The 26,476-nt window shown below is 47.1% G+C and overlaps 2 protein-coding genes across 13 annotated transcripts in view; both read left to right on the forward strand.

Annotated features, from left to right (window-relative positions):
• Positions 1-26,476, forward strand: part of PICALM (phosphatidylinositol binding clathrin assembly protein) — a 380,825-nt gene that overhangs the window by 36,470 nt on the left and 317,879 nt on the right. The window lies entirely within an intron of this gene.
• ME3 (malic enzyme 3) overlaps positions 1-26,476 on the forward strand; it is a 165,360-nt gene that overhangs the window by 4,730 nt on the left and 134,154 nt on the right. The window contains exons 1-2 of one of the 3 annotated variants that reach the window (XM_083170266.1): positions 10,163-10,279; positions 14,963-15,191. In XM_083170266.1, the coding sequence (XP_083026392.1) occupies positions 14,970-15,191 (222 nt within the window). In that variant the 5' untranslated portion in view covers positions 10,163-10,279; positions 14,963-14,969. Of the gene's footprint in view, positions 1-10,162; positions 10,280-10,457; positions 10,478-14,962; positions 15,192-26,476 lie in introns of those variants that run through there. The other 2 variants (XM_083170268.1, XM_083170267.1) reach the window with 2 other exon arrangements.

The raw sequence follows: 26,476 nt of genomic DNA on the forward strand, positions 1-26,476 counted from the left end.
AACTCATCCTAGCTAAGGTGGCAATAATAAAGCAGCAATTAGCATCTGGAATTTTTGTTCCGCTACCTGTTGCTTTTCGTGTAGATGCTGTCAGCAAAGGGCCCAATTCAGCTTTGTTAACAAAACAAAAAAGCAGATACGTAGATGAGGTTGGGTTATGTTTATTTCTGTGCAGGGTAGATATTAGCTGCTTAATATGTACACTGCATTTTAAAATTCAGTTTAGACACACCCAACCCAAATCTAACTCCTGCTGCACACATTACATCTGCCACACCTACATGTTATTGCTGAGTTTGGTGTTCTTTTGCTTTTTGCAGACCTGAATTAGGCCCACAAAAGACACAAGGCAGACATGCGCACAGGCAGACAGACTGGCAGGCAGATATATACGCACAGGCAGACAGACTGGCAGGCAGACATATACGCAGGCAGACAGACTGGCAGGCAGACATATACGCACAGGCAGACATGCGCACAGGCTGACAGACTGGCAGGCAGACATATACGCAGGCAGACAGACTGGCAGGCAGACATATACGCACAGGCAGACATGCGCACAGGAGGACAGACTGGCAGGCAGACATATATACACAGGCAGACATGCGCACAGGCAGACAGACTGGCAGGCAGACATATACGCGCAGGCAGATATGCGCACAGGCAGACAGACTGGCAGGCAGACATATGCGCACAGGCAGACATATACGAACAGGCAGACATGCGCACAGGCAGACAGACTGGCAGGCAGACATATACGCACAGGCAGACATGCTGGCAGGCAGACATATACGCACAGGCAGACATGCACACAGGCAGACAGACTGGCAGGCAGACATATACGCACAGGCAGACATGCACACAGGCAGACAGACTGGCAGGCAGACATATACGCACAGGCAGACATGCGCACAGGCAGACAGACTGGCAGGCAGACATATACGCACAGGCAGACATGCGCACAGGCAGACAGACTGGCAGGCAGACATATACGCACAGGCAGACAAACTGGCAGGCAGACAGACATATACGCACAGGCAGACATGCGCACAGGCAGACAGACTGGCAGGCAGACATATGTGCACAGGCAGACATATACAAACAGGCCGACATGCGCACAGGCAGACAGACTGGCAGGCAGACATATACGCACAGGCAGACATGCACACAGGAAGACAGACTGGCAGGCAGACATATACGCACAGGCAGACATGCACACAGGCAGACAGACTGGCAGGCAGACATATACGCACAGGCAGACATATACGCACAGGCAGACATGCACACAGGCAGACAGACTGGCAGGCAGACATGCGCACAGACAGACTGGCAGGCAGCGCTGCAGGGGAGGATAAATCTGGAGTAAGCTACAGTGACAGGTGCAGTAATCAGGTGCTTGTTAGGAATAACCATTCTGCTGCTGAACGTTGCAATAAAGTGATACCTGTGGAGGGTGAATTAATCTCCCAGCCCCATTACTGTGGTATAGTAATGTTACAAGGCTTCCCGGGAAGGAGCACATAGCTTGTCAGGCATTCCCAACCTCAGGCCTCAAGGCACATCAACAGTGCAGGATTTAGTTATTCATACTTGCCTACCTGACCCTCTCCTTCAGGGAGAAAATGCTCTGTTTCTGGCCTTCCCTGGTAATGTATGATTGCCGTCACCTGTGGTGAGCTGGGTCATTGATAAGGAAGGTGTCACTACAGGTGATGGCAATCCTACATTACCAGGGAAGTCCAGGAGCAGAGCATTTTCTCCCTGAGGGCGGGATGTACTAAAGGGAAAATGCGGTAAAATGGGGTTTTACCGCATTTTACTATGTACCAATACCCGTCCGCCCCGCCAGAGGGTGGCGATACCCTATAGAAGCCTATGGGCTTCTATCGCCATCCGTCGTCCGCGCCCCCTCCCGTCCTCCCGTCCTCGATTGTCTCCTCCTTCCCCAGCAGGTGTCACAGCCGGGAGGACATCCGGCTGCAGGGGGGAGGAGACGCAGGGGGACACTGCCAGCCGCCGGGATGTGACGGAGACCCCCGCAGACCACATCACAGGTATCGCGGGGGTCTCCGTCACCGCAACCCGATGCTAGCCGCATATGTTAGTACATATGCGGCAGCATTCGGGACAAAAGTGTGAAAAACCCCATGTCGACCTAATGACCCTGTCGACCTAACCTGGTGACCTAATGATCCCCACCCGTGCCCACAAACCCAGGAAAATGGACAAAAGCATTCAGTCAAATTGTTTAAATCAAACAGGTCCAACTATTGTACCGTGTCTGAGCGACAGTGTTTGTCCTTTTCCAGATAAATATTACATTTGCTCTCATCCAGTACCATATTTTTATTCCATCCAAGCAACTAGTTAGATCAGGAATGTTCAAACTATGGCCCTCCAGCTGTTGTGAAACTACACATCCCAGCATGCCTTGCCCTATTTTTAGCATTCCATAATAGCAAAACTGTGGCAAGGCATGAAGGGACTTGTAGTTTCTCAACAGCTGGGGGGGGGGGGGGCATAGTTTGGACAAGCCTGAGTTAGATGGTTGGAGGAAAGTTGGTCTGATGTGTGGCCAGTATTCGTGTTCCTTGAGGACCAAGGTTGGTAATGCCTGTCTTAAGTGTTTGACTGTTGTGTTTGGGGGAAGTAACTCTGGGCTAGATTTATTAAGCTCTGTGAATTGATAAACTGCCTGGTTTTTATCACCGCCCAATCAGTTCCTACCTATCATTTTTCAAACCAAGCCATTAATACACAGTTAGGAGATGATTGGCCGGTGATAAAAACCAGACACTTTATCACTTCACTGAATTTAATAAATCTACCCCTGAGGGACAGATTTAATAAGCTTGGTGAAGTGATAAAGAGTCTGTTTTTTTATCACTGGCTCCTAACTGTGAAGTTACAGGCTTGGTTTGAAAAATGACAGTTAGGGGCTGATTTGCCGGCGATAAAAGCCAGACAGTTTATCACTTCACCGAGCTTAATAAATCTACCCCTAAATCACATAAATTTACAAAATTTCTGCAAATTCACAAAGTTTTTGCACATTTGAATCAGTTTTCACCCATTTTTGCAGGCATTTTCGCCCATGGCGACACGCAAGTGAAAACTGATTTTTTTTTCCGCTTGGCGAAAAATTTGCCCCCTTTAACGGTTAGCCATTTCAGTAATTGGACCCCTATATTTTGTTGTGACATAAGGTATGTGCATTAGACAATATGTTAGCCATAAGGTAAATTAAGAACACTTGTAAAACATTTCTCCAGACAGCAGCCTCCTGATTCCCTCCTGGGATTGGAGGGGCAGAGAGGGTGGTGCAGGCTGCGAGATGGAACCAGAATTCCAAGGCCCTATATCAGTCACATGCCCGAACTGTCACTCAAAGCCGCAGTGTGTGACACGGGGGCCCTCACAGGATGGGCAGTGGATCCAGCTCTGGTGTGAAAGTGCTGAGGTAATGCTGCGCTCTAAGGAGAAACAGGATACTGTCATACTGGGATCGGGTGCTGGGTAATGGATATATAACTGCTGCTGGAAGAGAGACTTACCAGATCAGAAAGAAAACAAGTGTAGCAATAATAGCACAGAAAGAATAAAAATTACTAAGATGGGAGTTCTATTGACGACGGAATGTTGCCCATAGCAACCAATTAGATTCTACTTCCTATTTATTTATCACATTCTAGAAGCATAACTCCCAACTGTCCCAGCAGGGGAGTTGGGCGTCTGCCTGCCGCTGGGGAAGAGACGATATGCTCACGCGCACTGCATCTGTTCACTGTGACAGGGGACCTGAGGGCAACATGGCCACAGCAGCAGAAAATGGGGGCGTGGTCTTGCAGGAGTTATGCCCACCCCTTTTCGGCACAGCAGGTCCAAATTCACCAATAACAAAATTTGGGAGGCATGATTAAAGAATGGATGGTTTGGGCCAGTGGTGTAAGTTCGCCCCAGTTGCCCGGTGGCAAGATAAATATTGGTGCCCCCCCCCCTGCCACACACACACTCACGCACACAGCACATATATGTATGCATGTGTGTAAGTATGTATGTATGTTATGTTTAAAATAAAGAGAGTGTGATGTAAAGGCCCTACTAGTCAGCCACAGACGTGATATTGATTGAAAGCTTTCAATTAACTGATTTAAATTTGCAGGGGAAGAGAGGTGCCCCCTTGGGAGCAGGAGCCCGGTGGCAGATGTCTCCATTGCCTCCCAGAGTTACGCCTCTGGTTTGGGCCCCTTTATCAATATTTTCCATACGTGATAATGCACCAGATGAATGCATTAACTTCCCAACTGTCCCATTTTCCACAGGAATGTCCCATTTTCTGGGGACGTTCCCGCGTTCCGCCCGGGGCCAGCTGTGTCCCGCAGTGTGGGGCAGTTGGGAGTCCCCGCTGCCACCCGCTGGGCACAGGTGAATAGACGCTGTGCACATGCGCACAGCAACTATTCCCCTGCAGGCAGAGGGGCAGCAGCGGCAAAACGGGGACCCAAAATTTCGGCACGCAAAGGTCCCGCTGAGCCCCATGAAAGTTGGGAGGTATGTATACATCATAGTCCTGTGCAGTATAATGGGTACTTGTTTCCTAGCATGGCGCCTTTACTCTATTAGTGTAGAGGGCTATTCTGCATAGGAAAATCGCAGTGCATCGCATGGGCCATTTTAGTGGCATGCGATGCGATTTTTTTTAGTTCATTTATTCACTGCTCATGTCCCCAGGCCATCTCATCGCATGGCATCGCACCGATTTTTTGATCGCATGCGATTTTCTGGGGTGCCATGCCAGACACTTGTATGGCATGCAATTAGGTTTAAATGACCCCCCCATAATCCACGCCATCCCGAAGCGTGGCGAGCGGCGGCGGAACGCGTCTGCCCGACCTTTTCATTCCGCCACTATCCACTTCGGCGTGGAGTTGATCTTATATACAGTAGTGTGGCGAGCCACCGAGCCCGAAGCGTGGCGAGCGGAAGCGGAATCCATGTAAAGTAATCCGCGTCCCCTCGCGGGGCTCGCCACGCTTCAGGCTCGGTGACTCGCTGCGCTCGCCACACTATATAAAATCAACTCCACGCCGAAGTGGATAGTGCCGGAATGAAAAGGTTGTGCGGATGCATTCCGCCGCCGCTCGCCACGCTTCGGGGTGGCGTGGATAGTGCGGGGGTCATTCAAACATAATTGCATGCCATACAAATGTCTGGCATGGCATGGCACCCCAGAAAATCGCATGCGATTTTTCGGGAGGTGCAATGCCATGCGATGAGATGGCCTGGGGACATGAGCAGTGAATAAAATAACTTAAAAAAAAATTGCATCGCATGACACTAAAATGGCCCATGCAATGCGATGCAATTTCCCTACGGTGCCGTGCGTAGGGAAAGTGTGCGCCGGGCTAGGAAACAAGTACCTTATAATGTAACATATGTATAATGTGTCATTCATGTGCACACTGCAACCTGATCTCTAGAGGAGGGGGTGGGGCCCACAGGCGGTTTCCCCAGTACTCCTGTGGGCCGTTCCTGCATGCTTGTAGGAAGTGTAGGTTTCACTCCAGTATCTCTGGCATACTTACCAGCTGTCCTACAATAACTGGTCGGGCACTTCGGACACCCAACACAGTTGCTCCATATTAAGCATACTGATCACTTCCAGAGTAAGGAAGGATTATATAGCGTAGTTAATGATGTCTTCAACGTTTGCATTTGCAACTCAACTTTTACAGGGTATGTCGTCAAGGAATGCATGTATGGAACTGGGGGACCCGATGATGTCACTGAATGATATCTTTCAGTGTGTATGCGATATATTGTGCGCAATCAATATCGTCTAGTGTGTATGGGGCTTAACTGAGGCTCTGCCGTCTTGTCCTTCAGTAAGTTCTTATACCTGGTACACACCAGAATGATGCAGGTTGTGAGCAGATGAAAGACGATCGTACGATCGGCTCACGATTTGTTGGAGCACACAATCTGCTCACAACCTGCAAACGATCTGAAACCGATCCCATCTTGACCTGTACCCAGCTGAATGGTCATTTCCCGATCCAACCTGCTGCAGGTAGGATCTGTGAAACGACCAGTGGGACTGCGCATCGGATCAGAAATGGTCCAAAGCATGCCCAATTTACACACAATGGGTCGAGATTGTATCTAAATCAGGGTTGCCGAATCTCCTGGAATTACTGGGAGTCTCCCGAAAATCAGGGGGACCCCCACTGAGCCCCCAGATCGCGGCATTTAAATGCCGCAATCCGCGGGTCTCAGAGGAGGGGGCGGAGCTAAAACGGCACACTCGTGTCATTTTAGCCCCGCCCCTCCATGGAGATCAGTGATTTCGACGATTTCCCGTAATGGGGGTGGGGCTTAATGACGTCACAGCCGGGCTTCTCCCGGAGAGGAGCATTTGAAAGTCAGCAATCCTGATCTAAATTGGGTGTTTTGAGGCCAAATCGTTCTGGCGTGTACCCTACAATAGATGCTTTCTAATTTCCAGGGACTTTTCGTTATTTGGAAATGTTCCTATGTCTTTTTATACTGCTTTCACATTGCAGAAATGGGTAATGACACGGTATTCTTAAATGGGATTTTAAAACGGGTCTGAGCCTTGAGACCTTTCACATTGCAGGTGAAACCGTTTTAAAAATCATTTAATACCATTCAAACATTCAACCCGTTTAACCCCCAAGGGACACGTTTCAAGCCATTGAAATAGAGCTGTTCAAACTGCCAAAAAAACGGCTTTAAAACGTGTAGGACTCTGCTTTTTAACCGTGTTGAAATACCAGTTAACTTTAACCGGTAAATCAACTTTGGCACTTTCACATTGCAGCCTTAAACGTTTTAAAATGGGAAAAAAACGGCAATATACCGTTTAAAAAGTGCGATGTGAAAGGGGTATAAGTGTAGTCCAACTGCACAAGGAAACTCCTGCAGGTCCAGTGTAATTATTACCTATCCCGACACTTGATAAGGGAACATTTGTGAAAAAGGAGTTTGATAAAGATGAAGAAACTACCCCCTAACCTGCTGTAGTTCCCTATTCTACTCTCAGTTCCTCTACCCCTCCCCCATCTTTTTTTTTACACACAATGAACCCAATGGCTCCCATCTGGACTGTCATTGTGTATGCCATATAGTTTGGCTTCCATGGGCACTAAGGAAGGCTATTGTACCTGGAAGAGCTATGGTTCTGATGCCATGCTGGGACTTGTAGTGGCACAGCAGGTGGTGACCCCTATGTCTCCTCTAACGCTCATTAACACTTATAAGGTTTTCATGCAGATTTCTGTAGCAGTGTGAGCGGCTATTGTACATACGGAAACAGAATAAAGGTTTGGGGTCGGACTGATAAATAGTTAAACAGTGTAAAACATGGAATATTATCTGTTTTTTTTATAATGAGGACTGCTATCCTTTTTCGGCCAATTAAAACTGCATTTTTGGACCAATGGTGATTATCGCGCCGTCCAATTGCAGGCCGTTTTATTGGCCTAAATAGGACGGTGTTCTGGGATATAGGGGGTTATTCTGGTTCACTCCTTCTGCCAAATTCCTTCTCAAATGGACAAAACCATGTGCACTGCAGGTGGGGCAGATGTTACTTGTGCAGAGAGAATTAGATTTGGGTGGGGTTTTATTTCAAAGTGAGATCTATATTGCAGTGCAAAAATAAAGCAGTCAGTATTTACCCGGCACAGAAACAAAATAACTCACCCAAATCTAATTCTCTCTGCACATGTTACATCTGCCCCCCTGCAGTGCACATGGTTTTGTCCACCTAAGAAGGAATTTGCCAGAAGGAGTGAACCAGAATAACCCCCATATTCCCGATCCCATGTGTCATTGTGATGGTTATTTATAGCAGATTACGTTTATGGTACCTTAGGCACAATCCCCAATAAGTGTTGGGTATTGGGGTGACTTTTATATCCCCGTACGAAGTACTGTAAGTGTATCAGTAAAGGAGGAGTGACAATGTGATGCAGCTGTGACAACATACTGTTAACCAGGGGTTAAAGTGGGAACTGGATTCCACCACCTGTAACGGTGAGGTGCAACTAGATCAACCTTCAGAAAAGCATTAATCATACCTCCCAACAGTCCGGAAAACCACGGGAATGTCCCAGTTTTCGGGGACATTCCTGCGTTCCTCCCGCGGCTGGCAGTGTCCCGCGGCTCTCCGTGAGTGTCCTCACGGGAGAGCCGCGATTATATACCACACCCCTTTAATTAGGCCACGCCCCGTCATTTTCGGCAATTTTCAAATGACAGTCCCTTTTTCTTGGGACCTGCCCGCCCGGGGACGGCAGTGTACCACGGTGGGGGGGACAGTTGGGAGTCCCCCCTGTCACCTGCTGCTCTGCTCAGGAATAGCTCAGGGATTAGATGCTGTGTGTATGCCACAGGGGGGCTCACACCACACACGCTGCACCTATTTTTTGGAGTTACCCTCCAGGAATCCAGCAACGGAGGCAGCAGCACCATTTTTTCGGTGGTCTGCACATGCGCAATGGGCTTTGTGCACTCTAGTGCTCGGACTTCACACTACTACCCTTGCGGAAATCGCTGGAAATAAATGGACGCCGCACCCTTTTCCCGGAGATCTGTGCATGCGTAGTAGCAGGGTTGCCTACCCTCCCGGAATGGCCGGGAGGGTCCCGGAAATCGGGTCCCCCTCCCGCCCCCCCGGAAAGGGGGCAACCCTCCCGCATTAACCCCAATCCCCCGCGATCTGCCCCTCGGCAGGGGGGTCCGTGAGTAAAATGATCGCGTCATTTTAACCCCGCCGTGCAATGCCTGAAATACTGGCATTGCACGGCGGGGGGCGTGGCTAAAATGATGCGATCACTGTAGGCACACCCCCCCAACAGGGAAGCACGTCTGTGACTCCGCCCCCAATCTGCCTCTTTTCCGCCCCCGGCGATAGCCCCGCCCCCTGTATAACAGAGCTGGCTGCCCTCTCCCGGAAGGCAGCCAGCAAAATTCGGCAAGTATGCGAAGTACAGTAGTGCTCAGACCCTGCTACCGCCAGCAGACAGGAGACGGCCGGAGGAGGCACTTTTGCTAGGCAGATATATACATGGTATCATGTATGTAATACGTGTGCTGGATCGATCAGGCACCACAATGCGCCCAGCAGTAGGGATGGCCATCGACCATTAATGAATCAAAATCATCAATGGTGTATGGCCGATGTTGAAATACTTTTGCCATCGAACCAGATGGTTTCCCTACATCGATGGTATAGCAGCAACAATGTTACTTTTTTTTTTTTTAAGGTGCCGGGACACGGAGCATAGCTCCACCCATGACAACTCTCAAGCCCTGCCCCCACATTCTAATTGGCTTATGGGCCAGTCAGTCAGAGAGAATGGCTGACCATCAATAGTTAAATTATTGATGGTTGTACATCCCATAGTTTGTAACTATCGATGTCTGGTTGCAGAATCACCATCGATGGTACAGCACCGATGGCCATCCCTATTACACAGAGTTAAGCTGTGGAGGTGGGAGGCAGGCTTATCAGTGCGTAATACAAATGGAGCGTCCCTCTTCCTTGCAGGGGCTGGCGGTAGATTTGCCAGCCGCCGGAATGGGACGCGCGTGCACGAGACACGCTTGCGCCCCCTTGCAACGGAGCTCCCTCCGGGTCCCCCCCCCCGCTGGTCCCCAATGCGGTCCCCCACCTCCCTGCTCCCCCCGCTATCCCTGCCCGTCTCCATGAAACGGAGACGGGCAGGGTTCCCATCCACCGCTGACAGGAAACTGGGACGCGCGTGGATGTGGGACGCTCGCGCATCCCAGTCAGATGTAGCGAGCGGAGGTGGTCTGGCGAGCCCCAGCGCTGAATGAGCGGCACTACATCTGTATCTTATGCGGATTCCTGGGCGCATTGCGGGGCCTGAAGCTCTCAGCACCTCTAGATAGGAGCTGATTGGCTGTAGCACCATTACTCTTACGTAACGTCTGATAATAACAATAATATCACTTGTTGATTTAATCTGTCCCACAATGCGAATGTGCCACTTGCAGATGGAGTTCAAATGCAAATGTGTATCAGGGAGAACTGAACTCCCTGGATCTAGCTTCTGTCTGTCCATAAAAAAACATTGTGCTCTGCTGAATAAAGTTGTGCTTGAAAAAAAAAAAAAAAAAAAGCAGCAGCAGGCAGCCTGTGTCCTCCTAATAGAGAGCAGTATCTCAGTTCACTTAACTCCTGCCGTGCTGGCTGCAGCCCTGGTCCACCACTGCCTGCAGAATCCTGGAGGTAATGACAAAGGAGACCCACATGCACCGCGCTTTGCAGCCTGTATATTGGGATCTGGCCTTGTACCCTTGGCTAGATACATTGTAATGACTGCACTAACCTTGTGCAAGCCCAGGCATTGGATACATGCATTATATACTAGTGGCATGGAGCCTGTTATTCTGTATCTGTGCTGGTTAGCACCCTGGCTGTGGGCAGGTAGATACACGTATGTATTGGCATGGCTGATCATGTGTGGGGCTTTAGCATTCATCCTATGACAGCAGCCTGCGGAAGTCATCTCCGTTGCTGCTGCTGCTGCTGCTGCTGCTTAACCCTTCTGTCCTGGAAGATTATTGCGCCATATTCTGGATTCTTTATTATTTCTTCTTAAGTAAATCCGGTGCGCTCTACGTTATTGTGATGTATCATAGAGACCGTATGTATGTGTGTATATATATATATATATATATATATATATATACTCTGTTTGGCTTAGTATTGCCTCTCACCGGTACTATTGCAGTTATTAGAAGAGATGAGTTTGGTTCGGTAGTGTTCAGATCCGGATGTGTCATCCCATTGGCTGTCCGGGTCTAGCATGTGTTTACAGCCAATAAGATGAGGTTTTCAGATTAGAAGTTGGTGAACAGAACCCAGTCCGTACAGAACCGCTCAGCTCTAATTGTTAGTGCGGTCTATTCACTACTGAACTGAAATGTATGATTGGTCTGCGGTACAGCGACGCTACTGTTTTAACATTGTGCATTATCGATGGTATCCACAAAATGCCCCCCCCCCCCTGCCCAGTCCAACTGCCACTGTCTTGACATAGTGCATATGCCTGATTTGGCCTGTTTTCGGCCGATGGCAGATCGAGCCAAGAATTCGGGTGAAAAGTGGCCAAATTGTATGTGTTTGATATCCACTCCGTCTCTATGCGCGGCCCCGTGTGCATCGGTTCGGAGGCTGAACGTACCGCACATAAGATAAATTGTATGTGCAGCCTCAAAAGAACCCGCGATGTATTGCATCCGATTTTGCGACATCGCATATCCAAATGGCACATTAAGTGCCAAGTCCGATGTAAGTACGCTGGGGGAGCTCAAGGGAAATCGGGTCCGACCTGTGCCTCGGACAAGTCGTACCGGTGCATGGCCACCTATACAGCTGGGCGTTTATTCTGCACCGGCGTTATTTGATGTAACATGCGTTCAGTCTCTTTGGGTTGGGACATATCAGGCCGATTATGACACAATATGCTGCAGTCTGGATTCTTCTCTGAGGGGTGACCCCAACACTCTGTCTTCTCCCCGGTGACAGGGAGCTGGTTGCTGAACTGTAATGTGGGGCGATGGTAAGCGACCATCGAATTATTATTTTCCTTTGTGCGGCCGCATGCGAGTGGATTTGTAAGCGTACATATCGACTCGCATGCAAGTGTGGGGATTCACTCAGTGGGGGGCATGCGTTCGGCAGGGCAGAGTTTACCTGCCCCTTATGCAGCAAATTGGTCTGAATTAGGCCCATTATGGGTGGCACTCTGCTCTTGTCACAGAATAGGAGCCATCAGCGAGCCATCTTATAACCCATTTCTAATTGATGAGAATGCAGCTGATCAATTAATTAGGAACCAAATCTAAACCTTGGGAGACATAACCAGTGTGCTAGTTATAACCTAAGCGGGGATGAATTGGGTAATTCAGTACTCGAAAAGGATATAGGAGTCCAAATAGACAACAAACTGGGGTGTAGTGCTCAATGTAATGAAACTAGGGACTCAAGGGTAATTATGCCACTGTATAAAGCATTGGTTAGACCGCACCTCGAATACGCCATGCAGTTCTGGGCCCCACACTATAAAAAGGACATCCTAGAATTAGAAAAAATCCAAAGAAGAGCAACAAAGCTTATTAGGGGAATGGAGAATTTAAGCTACGAGGAGAGATTAAGCAATTTGGGACTATTTACACCAGAGAAGAGACGTTTAAGGGGAGACATGCTCAACATGTATAAATATATTAGGGGCCAATATAAGGAACTGTCAAACACCCTTTTTTCTGCTAGAAAGGAATCTAGGACGTGAGGGCACGAGTTTAGATTAGAAGAAAAACGATTTTGTTCATCTAGAAGAAAAAAATTATTTACAGTCAGAACAGTCAAACTTTGGAACTTTCTTCCTGAAGAAGTGGTGTCGGCAGACACTATAAATACGTTTAAAATAAGGTTGGATAAACATTTATTGGTTAAAAACATCCATGGGTACGAATAAGTAACAAAATCTGTCTTTAAAATATAAGAACATACTATACAACAAGGGATAAGCTACTATAAACATAGGTTGAACTAGATGGACGCAAGTCTTTAGCCTCACCTACTATGTAACTATGGGCCAGATGTATCAAGCTTCAAAATGTGATAAAATGGAGAGTGAAAAACAGCCAGCCAATTAGCTCCTACCTGACATGTTAAAGGCTGGGTTTGAAAAATAACAGGTAGGAGCTGATTGGCTGGCTGTTTATCACTCTCCACTTTATCACTTTTTGAAGCTTGATACATCTGGCCCTATGTAACTATGTAATCAGGGCCGGATCATTCATTTGCCAACCTAGGCTCCTGTCTAATGCCCATTGGCCATTGGAGTACCGCAAATTCCTGTAACCCATTTTTATATGTATGTTTCCTTGACAAACGGAGGAAAAGAAGTAGTCCCAAAACCAGTACTTCGCGTCAGTGAGGTGTTACTCCTCAGCCTCTGATCCGAATAAAAATTCACATATCCGTTCTACACCTGGAAAAATATAAAATTAGAAAAGAAGGTCCCGGTAACCATCATAAGATTCCCACTTCATTTGTGGGACAGTTGGTCACCTAGCCCTAGGCCAGGGGTGGGGAACCTCAGGCCCTGGGGCCATATGCGGCCCCCGTAGCCGGTTTGAGTGGCCCTCCCACCCTTTGCCAGGAGTCAAGTACAGGGGAATTCTCCCAAGAAGTTGGTATTTCTTGCGAGATTCCTCTTAATTAACAGCAGCCGGAGACTGTCAGTCCTATTCAGTGGCAGCTGCCAGAACGTGAAACGGCTGCAGCAGGACAATTTGTAAGAGAAATTTTTACATATGGCCCCCGAAGGATTTTTTCCCCCATACAAACGGCCCTTGGCACAAAAAAGGTTCCTCACCCCTGCCCTAGGCTAACCCCTAACAACGACACATGGGCTGTGAGGGGAGTGATGCGTAGTGGGGTTGCCATGGGAACAGGTCTAAGAACACCTCAGCATCATTACATAATGCAAGATAATCCCCGGACAGGCTGTTTACGCTACAGAGAAAGACAATCTGCGGCAATGTACACAGCAGAATGAGTTATATAACTGAGTGATATAACAATGGGGGATGCAGCGTAACAGTGAAAAAAATCCCCAGAAAATAGTGATTAAAAATATTTTTGTGAAAAACATTTGAATAAAAGTGCTGTAATGTGAATAAGCCCTCAGCGCCTGTTCGTATGTCAGTATACAGTAGCTGTACACCGTCTCTTCAGTCTGATGTTTTTACAATACAGGCTGTAACCTGCTACTTCTCGGTCTTCCCAGCCACTACACTTGAAACCTGTGCACAAGGTCATTGTCCAAGTGTAAGGCTGAGTTATTAAACACTGTAAGCCAAATGCTGTATAAATTGTTTTACTACATTGCGCTATCTGGTACGTTTGAGATTTTACTGCCCACTCTATGAAAGGACAGTGTAAATTCTGATTACCTGCAAGTAGTATTGGGATGCCGGTGTTTAGAAGACAATGCGTACAATCTCTACATCCTGGTGATAAGTATTTTAACCCTCCCCTGCAGCTTTACCTCCCCTATTCTGCCTAAACCTTACTTAGCCCTCCCCCCCACTGCCTAACTGAATGTTGCCAGTTAAGATTCTGGAGCCGGTATTGTGAGCCACGTTGAAATTCCTGGCTCAGGTCTTCTGACCAGTGTTGGGATTCCAGCGTCAGTATTCTGACCGCCGGTGATCGGAATAAATAAGAAAATATATATATACAGGTAGACCACCGATTTTCTGGCACCTCATGGTTCGGCACCTCTTTTAATCTGGACACATCAGTTGCTGAGAGAAATTAGGATTCGGGTGGGAGGTAGAGTGTGGGAGGGCTTATAGGGGCAGTGGGAAGGTTTAGTGAGAAAATTGGGAGTGGGTGGGAGACAGGTGGCGGGGGGGTCACAATGTATGGTGGTGGGGAGACATGCAGAAGAGGAGATGAACTGCTGGTTGGGCTACTGGTGGAAGTTGTGCTGGAGGGGGGGCGGCTTGTGGATACCACCGATAATCCACTCAAATTGACAATCCAGCACCGTGCCGGAAGCCAGGGTGTTGGGTTATTGGTGGTGTACCTGTACTGGGTCCAACGTAGAGCAGTTACTGTGACAATACCACTATACTATACTACATTGACAGTCTTGGCATAACAATATTTTCACTTCATATATAAAAATAAAGTAACTAGTAGACCTCATGGATACTTGAGGCAGCCATTTTGTTACCTGAACCAATGTGCCTGAGAATGCAGCTTAACCATTCACAAAATGGCTGCCTCCACTGTGCATTGTCAACTGGTACATTGCATTAAAAGTTCTGCTTAGCTGATGATAGATAGTATTTGTATGTTCATCGTCAATATTTTTTCATTTTGTTTGTTTAGATAAAAAATGAATAGCCTAATTGTAAGACACGCGATGTCCGTGGGGAGTCAAGCGGCCAAGTGCACCCGGACAGTAGGAAAATGGCTGCCGCTTCTCCGAAACCCTCAGAGAGCAACATGGGAGCTGGTCAGAGTGTGTCACTCAATGACCGTGGGCACTCACCCGACCAAGACACAGAACATCAAGAAGAGAGGCTATGACATCACCAGGAACCCCTATCTCAATAAGGTGAGTGCTCACTCTGTCAGTAATAGCCTGCTGTGCCACACTCGTGTGACATACAGTAGATATGTCCCTGCCACTAGATGTTAAAATGGCGTCAGCATCACAAAACTCCTCTTTCGGGGTTCATGGTTATGGGCGGAGCTTCTCCTCTGCCAGTGCGTAAAGATGACATCAATTCCAAGCGGCGGTGAACCAGCTCTCCATACAGTGTTACTCTGGGTCAGACCGGATGGTTCACGCTACCCCGTAACCAGGGTCATCTGGTGTCCAATCCAGGTCGCTGACAGTTTTGGATTCCTGGGTCTCTTGACCTGGGTATATTTTTGGATGACCCATGATCCATGACCTGGGTCCAAGGGGCAGTGTGAAAGGGGTATAACAGAGGTATAGAGCAGAGCAGCTTGCAGGTGGACATTTGGAACCTTGCAAGTCTCCCAAATGATTTTTTTAGGCCACAACTATTTTGGATATTGGATTTTTGCCTATATTGTAATATTGGTCACGCTCTGTTTTATGGAATTCTGGATATGGGAGACTCTACCTGTATTCGTAAATATCCCTGGTACTTGTTTCTTATTACGGCCACAATCGCGGGCATCGTGTGCCTTAACTTTAAGGCACACGATGCGACGCAATGGCCACGATTTCCCCATAGGCTTCAATGTTAAAATATTTAACATTGAAGCCTATGCGATGGACCCGATTTCTCAATAGGCTTCAATGTTAAATTATTTTAACATTGAAACTGAGTCCATTTAACATAGTAAAAAATGGGAAAAGGCCGAATAAGGGCCATTTCTCATTGGCTATGGCCCCGTCATGTGTGTAAAAAATAATGGCCCCCCATTGTGTCCGCCACCCCCACGATTAACGCGAACCCGAAGCGTGGCGAGCGCAGCGAGCCCACGAGGGGCGGCGGTGCGCGTCCTCCGTCCTTTTCATTCCCCTACTATCCACGTCGGCGTGGAGTTGAGAATAGATTAGTGTGGCGAGCGCAGCGAGCCACCGAGCCCGAAGCGTGGCAAGCGCACGCTGATACCTGTGAAGCCCGCAACGGGACGCAGGGATCTGTGAAGGTATCAGCGTCCGCTCGCCACGCTTCGGGCTCGGTGGCTCGCTGCGCTCGCCACACTAATCTATTCTCAACTCCACGCCGACGTGGATAGTAGGGGAATGAAAAGGTAGAAGGACGCGCACCGCCGCCCCTCGCGGGCTCGCTGCGCTCGCCACGCTTCGGGTTCACGTCAGTCGTGGGGGTGGCGGACACAATGGGGGGCCATTATTTTTTACACACATGACGGGGCCATACCCAATGAGAAATGGGCCATATTGGCCCTTTTACCATTTTTTACTATGTTAAATGGACTCAAAATATAGAAATAATTTAACATTGAAGCCTATGGAGAAATCGGGTACATCGCGTCGGTCGCGTCGTGTGCGTTTTGGTATGCACCCGACGCGACCGACACGATTTTTTCCGACACGACCACCACGATAGAAATCGTGGTGGAAGTGCTAGGAAACAAGTACCATATCCCTCACCTCTCCCAATGTGCTTTGCTAACCCACTAACACCGATGTATCTGTGCTGTAACCCCATAACCTGCGATGATATTTTGAGCCACTAACTTTGTGTATGGCCGCTATAAAGGAGAGGTTCCATTGCTAACATAGTATGTTGGCTAAAGTAGGAGACAATGATACCAATTATTTTTAGATTAAAAATCAGTAAACATTTGGTTTAGAGTGTTATCGTCGCCCACAAGCTGTGGTGGCAGCCATTTTGTCCATTATCTTTCTGGCTCCTTCCTCACCGATGTCGTCTATGGAGTGAGCGGAAAGGCTTCATTATCTCAGTCTCTGGATTGTCTGACTCCGCTGTGGATGCGTAGGCTTCATTAGGGGGGTAATTCATACCCGCTCACCGAGCGATTATTGAACAACCTTGCGTGTGCATACGTGAGCCGTCCGTTTGCAGGGTGATTGAGACCTTGCCGGCGTTTGGGAGAGTTCCGACGGCATCTTCTGGACGTCCCCCAGAAAATGCAGGTGTCCCCTGGCTGTTGGAAGGGAGAGCCGCTGAACTCATCCCCACGGCCTTCGCAGCACCGAGTGAGTCCTGGCTTAATCAGCACTGAGAGCAGGGGGGAAATCATTCGATGGAGACTGATCTTCCCCACAGCTATGCACAGAGCTGTGGGATTGCGGGAGGCTTGCATTTGCGGACTGGAACGAGGATAGCAGACCTGCTCTTAATCCTAACGGCTTCTGTAACTCCCTCCACCTCTGCAGATCCCACTCGCCTGCAGCTCCTAACCTAACACACACACACACACACACACACACACACACACTTTGACAGACAGGGGGTCATTCTCACCTTCCATGAGAGGAAAAGTTCCCTTAGAACATGTCGTTTTGACCCTGACACGTGGGAAAACGGATCTGTTATCGGACCTGTCACTGGCAGAGTGAGGATGAGGAATGCAGGTTTTAAGAAATATTTCCCTGCACCCTTTACTACGCTGCAGGAACAAACCACAACCAACCGGATGTTTGCTATTGTTCTTCCAATAGAATGATGCATGTAATCCATTATATACAATAGGGCCCATTGCGTTTACTCCGCAGAGCGTTTGCTGTTGGGGTGATGCTGAAAGAGTGCAGGAAAAGCTTTCTATGATTTGGAGATTGCAGGCATTTGATGGGGGTGGTGTAGCTCACAGACCATAGCAACCAATCGGATTCTGTCTATCATTTCTCTATAGCATCCTAGAAAATGATAGACAGGCTCTCATTGGTTGCACCTCATTTCGTTTTTAGAAACATTAGTTAATTTTTCCCATAATGTCTAGGGCACCAGTCACACAAGTGTCGATATGGAAGAGTTCGACTTTTTAAAAAGTCGGCACGGGTTCTTCACTTCTTTTCCATTTGTACTGTCAACACCTGAGCGTGTGAACCCCCAGATAGTGTACCGTACCCCCTTGCAACTTTATCTTTATCAGCCAGTTCCGCACAAGTTAACACAAAGGGGTAATTCAGGCCTGCTCGCTAGGCTGCTTTTTTTCTGGAGCCTAGCAAGCAGGTTAACACCGCCCGGGCGTACGCAAAGGAAAAATCCTTTGATGGTTACTACCATTGAATGATTTTTTATATCTCATGATCAGCGCAGTCTCCTCGCGTGGTGTGACTGGTGCACCTGACATTAACTGAGCTGCACGGGACCGGGCTGCTCACTCACAGCAGGTGCCTCTCGCTGCATGGCGTAGTGAGGCTGGATGTATGAGGACAGACCATTCCATCAGCAGAATGCAGTGGTATCGGGAGAGGTGTGACTCTGACTTCTACCGCTGGGGAACACCGAGCGCTGACATGACCTCTGACCCGCACTTTCTTCTGTGATGAAATTGAAAGTCTTCATATCCTGGTTATTGTTCCTCTTTATCTGCATAAATGTGATTAGTTCAGCAGTTTGGATAACAACGTTCCTGCTGCTGCTGCTGCAGACTAAGCACTTCCCAGATCTGGGTAATGAGTCTGCTAAATGCTTGCTTCATGATGTAAACCTTTTTATTTTATTTTAATCACTATAGAAAATGTATCTGCAACTTAACTCGATGCGGTAGATGCATCAAGCAGTGAATGTAGGTTGATACATCTGCCCCCTGGGCTGTCGTAACCTGGGCAAATAAATGCACTGGGGTCCCTATACACCCATTCATGGGAACCCATAAAAAAAACCTCTATATCCCGCTCCTCCTGAAGTCCCGCACCATCTCTCCACATGCTTCCATACAGTGCATGACTGTCAGCAATCCACCAATCAGCATGCTGATTCACTGTCTGGCTGCAGGAAGAGAATGCAGGCTGGCCGCTCTGATTGTGTGACCACCACCTGCTCCTGCTCGAAGGCCCTTTGCTGCAGCCGCTATGAGTCTTGTGCCGCACCCAGTGATCTGAGACGTAACGGCGGTGGCACGCGTCCTTCACACCATTGGAGATTACAGCTACCCTAGTGCAATTTCTCCACCTGAAATTTGTCTGCCCGGGTCCGTACAATTTGGTGTTTGGATGCGGTCGCTGCATCTGGCTAGCCATCCCATGTTATCTCCTTGAAACGCCCACCAAATGTGCATGTCTCTCTGCGCTCTTTGCATGTTGGAGTGGCAATCATTGCAATACATGCGCGGTGCAACTCCGAAGCATGCGTTGGTTGAAGATATCGGCCTCATGCGTGTGGTGTTGACATTGCATGCTTCTCTGAATCAGGCCTGAAATATAAAGGCCCACATATCGGCGAGTTTTAGCTACTTAAAACTCATCCCATAGATAAATGGTGCTCCAGCCAATCTGCTCCCAACTGTCATGTTTGAAAAACGTGTTCTAAGCTGAACACCTGTTATTATACGGAAGGCGTTTTAAATGGCTAAATCTCATTGATAAATGAGCCCCATACTGTTGAGAACCAAAATCTAGCAGATGGCCACCGCTGTTTTAGACTTCTTCTCCGGTCATCGTAATCTTAGAACAGAAAATTGCATTTTGCCAGAATTCAAAGTTCTAACTCTGCAGCCGTGAGACTTTGATACCGCTCATATCATATTTGCTGTATCAGTTTATACATCATTATCTCTCTCTTGATAATGGCACTTAGATCTCAATTAGTTAATTATTCTCTTGGTTTTGTGGCACCCAGTGGGATGGGTTTTCTTACCATTATATTATCCATGTTATAAAACCACACTGGTGTCTGTAAGGGATGCGGTCATTTGGTCTACAGCATTAGGGTCGACTTATTAGGTCGACATGGGAAAAGGTTGACATGGTTCTAGGTCGAAAGGTCATTAGTTCGACAGGTCAAAAGTTCGACATTGTCTAGGTCGACAGTCAAAAGGTCGACGTGGAATTTCCACTGTTTTTTCAGCCAACATGAGCCGACAGGTGGTATTTCATGCCCTACCATCCACTAGGGCGTGGTGGGAGAATAAAATAGTGTGCCGAGCACAGCGAGGAACCATGCCCGACGCATTGCGAGCGATGCGAGGGGATGCAGTGCACTTTAAACTGTGTCCATGTTGACTGTGTTGACATTCAGGTAAAAAAATAGTGAAAAACCACATGTCGAAATAATGACCTTTCGACTTAGAACCATGACGACCTTTTCCCATGTCGACATAATGCTGTAGACCAAATGATCTCAACCCATCTGTAATACTAAATATCATTACAGTCCGGGTCTAGGGATAGCCATGCGTGAGCACTAGGTCAAACCCAAAAGGTTGGCTAGATTATACCGTGTAGATATGGTCAATACTGTAGGTTGACCCCAAAAGGTCGAATGCGCAAGCTCCACGGTGATAAACTTTCTACATGCACAAGGATCACCTTTGGCATCGACCTGCTGACTGCTGGACTAGACACTGTCGACCTATCAGCCAGCTACAAAGGTTGACATTGACAAGGTTGGCACTAGAACAAGGCCGACACAAGTAAAAGGTCAAACATGAAAAAAGGTTACAAAAGTTTTCATATTTTTGTGTCAATGTCTACACCTGCCCCGCCACATGTAAACCTGCAAATTGCTTAGCACGGCTTGCAAAAATTAGCTGGATCGGGAATTTGCTGCAAATTTAATCGCAAGCCGCTCACCGTGTAATGATCTATCGATAATCGCATATCGATAATGAATTTGCAGCCATGCGAACAGATCTGAATAATCCCCAGTGGTAGCCATCCGGATACCAATTTTAGTTTCCCTCCACAGAGGTTATAGAGCAGGAAACATCTTCACTGTTGCAAAATGTTTCAGTTTTTGATGTTTTTGTCGATATTTATTTTTGGAAATGTTTACCCTATTTTTGTTATTTGTCAACCGCGTCATAAACTCAGATGCTGATTGGGCAGGTACAGCCCTATTGCAGTCCCTCCCTCCTTCTGTTTAGGTGCTGGTATTTGGACTGGTATACCGACTGCATGGTGAAGGTTTCGGTGACCTTTTAAATGTTTTGTGCGGAGTAGAGAACTGTATAATGGAATATATTCTCTGTGAGCTTTTTCGCAGGCACAAATACTGTGTACTTGAAATGCTTTACCGCTGTATCATTGACCTGTGCAAGCTACAATAGTCCCTAAATGACTTTCAGATGAATGGTTGCTAAAATGAGACCTCTCTCCTGACATGCTGCCTTTATAAGCCGTAATTGAAATTCTCAACGCTGAACTTACAGCTCCGTATTTTATCTCGTATGAAAAGAATTCTGAAGCCTCGGTCCGTATTTTTACTTTCTTTCAATAATACAATCAGCAGGATATTTTATACATGTGTCCAGTTTTAACCCCTTCCCGACATTTGACGTACATTTACGTCATGGTCGGGAAGTACTTCCCGACACATGGCGTAAATGTACGTCATGGCTTGTAACTGTCACCGCGTCTATAGACGCGGTGACAGTTTCAACATGTCTGCTGTCCCTGACCCCGTCGGCGATCGCTGTGATTAGCTGTTCAGTGTGAACAGCCATTCACAGTGTTTTCTATGTCACCGGCGAATAACGTTCGCCGGTGACACGCGATCGGAGGTGATTGGTGCTGTAAAGTACAGCACCAATCACCGCGGGGTGTAAGGGTGACACTGGTGTCACCCCACCTCACCCCGCCCGCCCCCAAAGGCCGTGATTGGTTCGTCGGACCGACGATCCAATCACAGCCAAGGAGGGGGATTTAAACTAACGGTGACTGCACTGCAGACGCCATTCCGGTCTGGAATTGCGTGCAGTGCGGTCACCGTGCCTAGCTGCCGCAGTATACTGACCTGAACCGAGCAAAATACTTACCTGATCACTGCTTCATCACTGCTTGTAGTGTGCTGGATGCTTCCTGGATCCTGTTACTACTTGTGACTTCCTGTGTTGTGAACTTGTGCTGCTGCAGTGTAATAGCGTTAGATAGAGAGAGATAGATAGAGAGAGATAGAGAGATAGAGAGAGATAGTGTCAGAGAGTGCTATATTTTGTGCTGCTGCAGTGTGATATAGTTATAGATAGAGAGATAGAGAGAGATAGAGAGATAGTGACAGATTGTGCTATATATTTTTTATATAACTGACTGCTGCCCCCCCTTTTGTGCTGATCAGTATAAATTAACTGATCAGCAACTTTTTGGGGGCGCAGGTTTTTTTTTATATATATATATATATATATATACCTGTCAGTGCTGCTGCTGCAGTGTCATAGAGTGATAGATAGTGAGAGATAGAGAGATAGAGAGAGATAGTGACAGAGAGTGATAGAGACTGCTATATTTTGTGTCTGCTGCCCCCCTTTTGTGCACCCCCAGCAACTTTTTGGGGGTGCAGGGGTTATTTTTCATATATATAACTGTCAGTGCTGCTGCTGCAGTGTCATAGAGTGATAGATAGTGAGAGATAGAGAGAGATAGTGACAGAGAGTGATAGAGAGTGCTAAATTTTGTGTCTGCTGCCCCCGCCTTTTGTGCTGATCACTATATCTGAGGTGATCAGCAACTTTTTGGGGGTGCAGAGGTTTTTTTTTTATATATACCTGTCAGTTGCTGTCAGTTGCACCAAAGGTTGTGCACCTGCTGCCCCTCACTGGTAATCAGTGTCGCATCACTGATCACCTTTTTTTTTTTGTGGGTGCTGTGGGGTCTTTTTTGAATTTTTTTTTTACACACACTGTGATTTTGTGGGTGTCCTGTGGCCACTGTGCGCTGATCAGTGACGTACATCACTGATCAGCTTTTTCGGCACAGGGTTGATCTATTTTTTTTTTTTTTTGATCAAATTCCTGTTGCCTTTGAGCGCTGTTCAGTGACGGACGTTACTGACCAACATCTGTGCTCAATTTTTGGCGCAGGACCTTTTTTTTTTTTTTTTTAACCCCTTAAATTTTTTTTTTTTAACCCCTTCAATTTTTTTTTTTAACCCCTTCAATTTTTTTTTTTTGTATAAAGTATTTTTTTTTTTCTGCACTACATACACACTACACACTACATACCCCCCGGGTTGAAATAAAGTTTGTACCCCCCCCTACACTATACACGTGTTGAAACATTTCACTACCAGTAACACAAAAATAAAAATGGCATCCCAAATGTCATCCCAAATGTCATCCCAGTCATCCAGAAGAATGTATTCAGCGGAGGAGGCATATGCCATGCTTGCCTCTGACTCTGACACAGCCAGTGATGCAAGCGGGGAATTTGAAGGATTCGTCTTAAGCTCCTCTTCCTCCTCTGGTGATGAGGGACCCCCTCAAAGACGCCCCCGTAGAGCAGCTGAGACCCCCCCCCCAATAATTGATCTCGTATGGACCCCACCACCAGACAATTTTGAGCCCCAGGTTCCTGAGTTTTTGGCCATGCCAGGAATCCAATTTGATTCCACAGGTCTCAGAGAAATTGACTTTTTCAAATTATTTTTCTCTGATGATTTTATAAATTTAATGGTGGACCAAACTAATTTATATGCCCAGCAGTTTATTGCTCAAAACCCCACGTCATCATTTGCTAGGTGGACCCCTGTAGATGCAGTAGAGATGATGACGTTTTGGGGTCTGGTGTTTCATATGGGCATAGTAAAAAAGCCAGAAATTAGGCAATATTGGAGTACAGATGTTCTGTACAGCACCCCATTTTACCGTATGGCCATGCCCCGGGCTCGATTTGAGACGATCCTTAAATTTTTGCATTACAACGATAATGCACAGTGCCCACCCAGAGATGATCCCACCTTTGACCGGCTATTCAAAGTCAGGCCGGTCATTGATCATTTCAGTGCCAAATTTGAAGAGATGTACATCCCAGATAAATTCATTTGCATAGACGAGTCCCTTATACATTTTAAAGGAAGGGTTAAATTCCGCCAGTACCTTCCCAGTAAGAGGGCAAGGTATGGCATAAAAATGTATAAGCTGTGTGAAAGCACCTCAGGGTACACTCACAGGTTTAGGGTATATGAAGGGAAGGATTCAAGAATTGAACCGCCAGAATGCCCCCCCTCCCTCGTAGGTGTTAGTGGAAAAATTGTCTGGGATTTAGTGCACCCCTTCCTGGATAAAGGTTATCACCTCTATGTGGATAACTTTTACACTAGCATCCCCCTGTTTAAGGCCCTTGGTTCAAGAGGTACAGCAGCTTGCGGTACTGTGCACAAGAACCAAAGAGGCCTCCCAAAAACGCACATTGCCCAAGTAATGAGAAGGGGTGAAAGCAGGGCACAATCCACCGAAAATATGTTGTTGGTCAAATATAAGGACAAGAGGGATGTCCTTATACTGACAACAATTCACGGAGACAGTACCACCTCCGTCCCTGTACGAGGTACCAGTACCCACACCTCAAAACCTAATTGTATCCTGGATTACAATAGGTACATGGGCGGAGTGGATCTTTCAGATCAGGTACTGAAGCCGTACAGTGCCCTGCGGAAAACAAAAATCTGGTACAAGAAGCTGGCCGTGTATATCATCCAGATGGCACTGTATAACGCTTACGTGCTATTCCGTTCTACCGGCCAGAGGGGGACATTTATGCACTTTCAAGAGGAAGTCATAAAGGGCCTAATATTTGGGAACCAGCAGGCAGAGGGCCCCAGTACTTCTAGTACTGGCCCCCGTATTGTACCAGCGCAGCATTTTCCTGATGAAATCCCCTCCACTGGAAAAAAGGGCAGGACACAAAAAAGGTGCAAAGTTTGCTATAAAAAGGGAATAAGAAAGCAAACTATTTTCCAGTGTGACACTTGCCCCGACAAACCCGGCCTATGTATAAAGGAGTGTTTTAAATTATACCACACATCTATGGATTATTAGGTTCATAATTTCACCGTGCTTCGGGGGTCTTGCTAATGCCACATAGCACCCACCATTCATTCCACCAGAATCTGAGCCGCAAAATCCAAAAATCACTCCTTCCCTTCTGAGTCCTGCCATGCACCCAACTGGTATTTTTTGGTCACATGTGAGGCGTTGCCGTACTCGGGAGAAATTGGGGCACAGATTTTGGGGTGCTTTTTCTCCTTCATACCTTCTGAAAATAAAAAATTTTGAGCCAGAACTGCATTTTTGTGTAAAAAAATGTAATTTTTCATTTTCACTGCCCAGTTGTATCAAAATTGGTGAAACCCCTGGGGGTTTGAAATGTACACTATACCCCTAGATGAATTCCCTGAGGGGTGTAGTTTGCAAAATGGGGTCACTTGTGGGGTGGTTCCACTGTATTGGTGCTTTGGGGGTCTTGCTAATGCGACATAGCACCCACCAACATTCCACCAGAATTTGTGCTGCAAAATCCAAATATCACTCCTTCCCTTCTGAGTCCTGCCACTTTTTGGTCACACATGAGGCATTACCGTACTCGGGAGAAATTGGTGCACAGATTTTGGGGTGCTTTTTCTCCTTCATACCTTCTGAAAATGAAAAATTTTGAGCCAGAACTGCATTTTTGTGTAAAAAAATGTAATTTTTCATTTTCACTGCCCAGTTGTATCAAAATTGGTGAAACCCCTGGGGGTTTGAAATGTACACTATACCCCTAGATGAATTCCCTGAGGGGTGTAGTTTGCAAAATGGGGTCACTTGTGGGGGGGTTCCACTGTATTGGTGCTTTGGGGGTCTTGGTAATGCGACATAGCACCCACCAAAATTCCACCAGAATCTGAGCTGCAAAATCCAAAAATCACTCCTTCCCTTCTGAGTCCTGCCATGCACCCAAATGGTATTTTTTGGTCACATGTGAGGCATTGCCGTACTCGGGAGAAATTGGGGCACAGATTTTGGGGTGCTTTGTCTCCTTCATTCCTTGTGAAAATGAAAAATTTTGAGCCAGAACTGCATTTTTGTGTAAAAAATGTAATTTTGCATTTGCACAGCCCAGTTGTATCAAAATTGGTGAAAACCCTGGGGGTTTGAAATGTACACTATACCCCTAGATGAATTCCCTGAGGGGTGTAGTTTGCAAAATGGGGTCACTTGTGGGGGGGTTCCACTGTATTGGTGCTTGGGGGGTCTTGCTAATGCGACATAGCACCCACCAAAATTCCACCAGAATCTGAGCTGCAAAATCCAAAAATCACTCCTTCCCTTCTGAGTCCTGCCATGCACCCAAATGGTATTTTTTGGTCACATGTGAGGCATTGCCGTACTCGGGAGAAATTGGGGCACAGATTTTGGGGTGCTTTTTCTCCTTCATACCTTCTGAAAATGAAAAATTTTGAGCCAGAACTGCATTTTTGTGTAAAAAAATGTAATTTTTCATTTTCACTGCCC

The sequence above is a fragment of the Crinia signifera genome, chromosome 2 (assembly GCF_055691185.1).
Source record: "Crinia signifera chromosome 2, ASM5569118v1, whole genome shotgun sequence".
In the NCBI taxonomy this organism is placed as follows: Eukaryota; Metazoa; Chordata; class Amphibia; order Anura; family Myobatrachidae; genus Crinia; species Crinia signifera.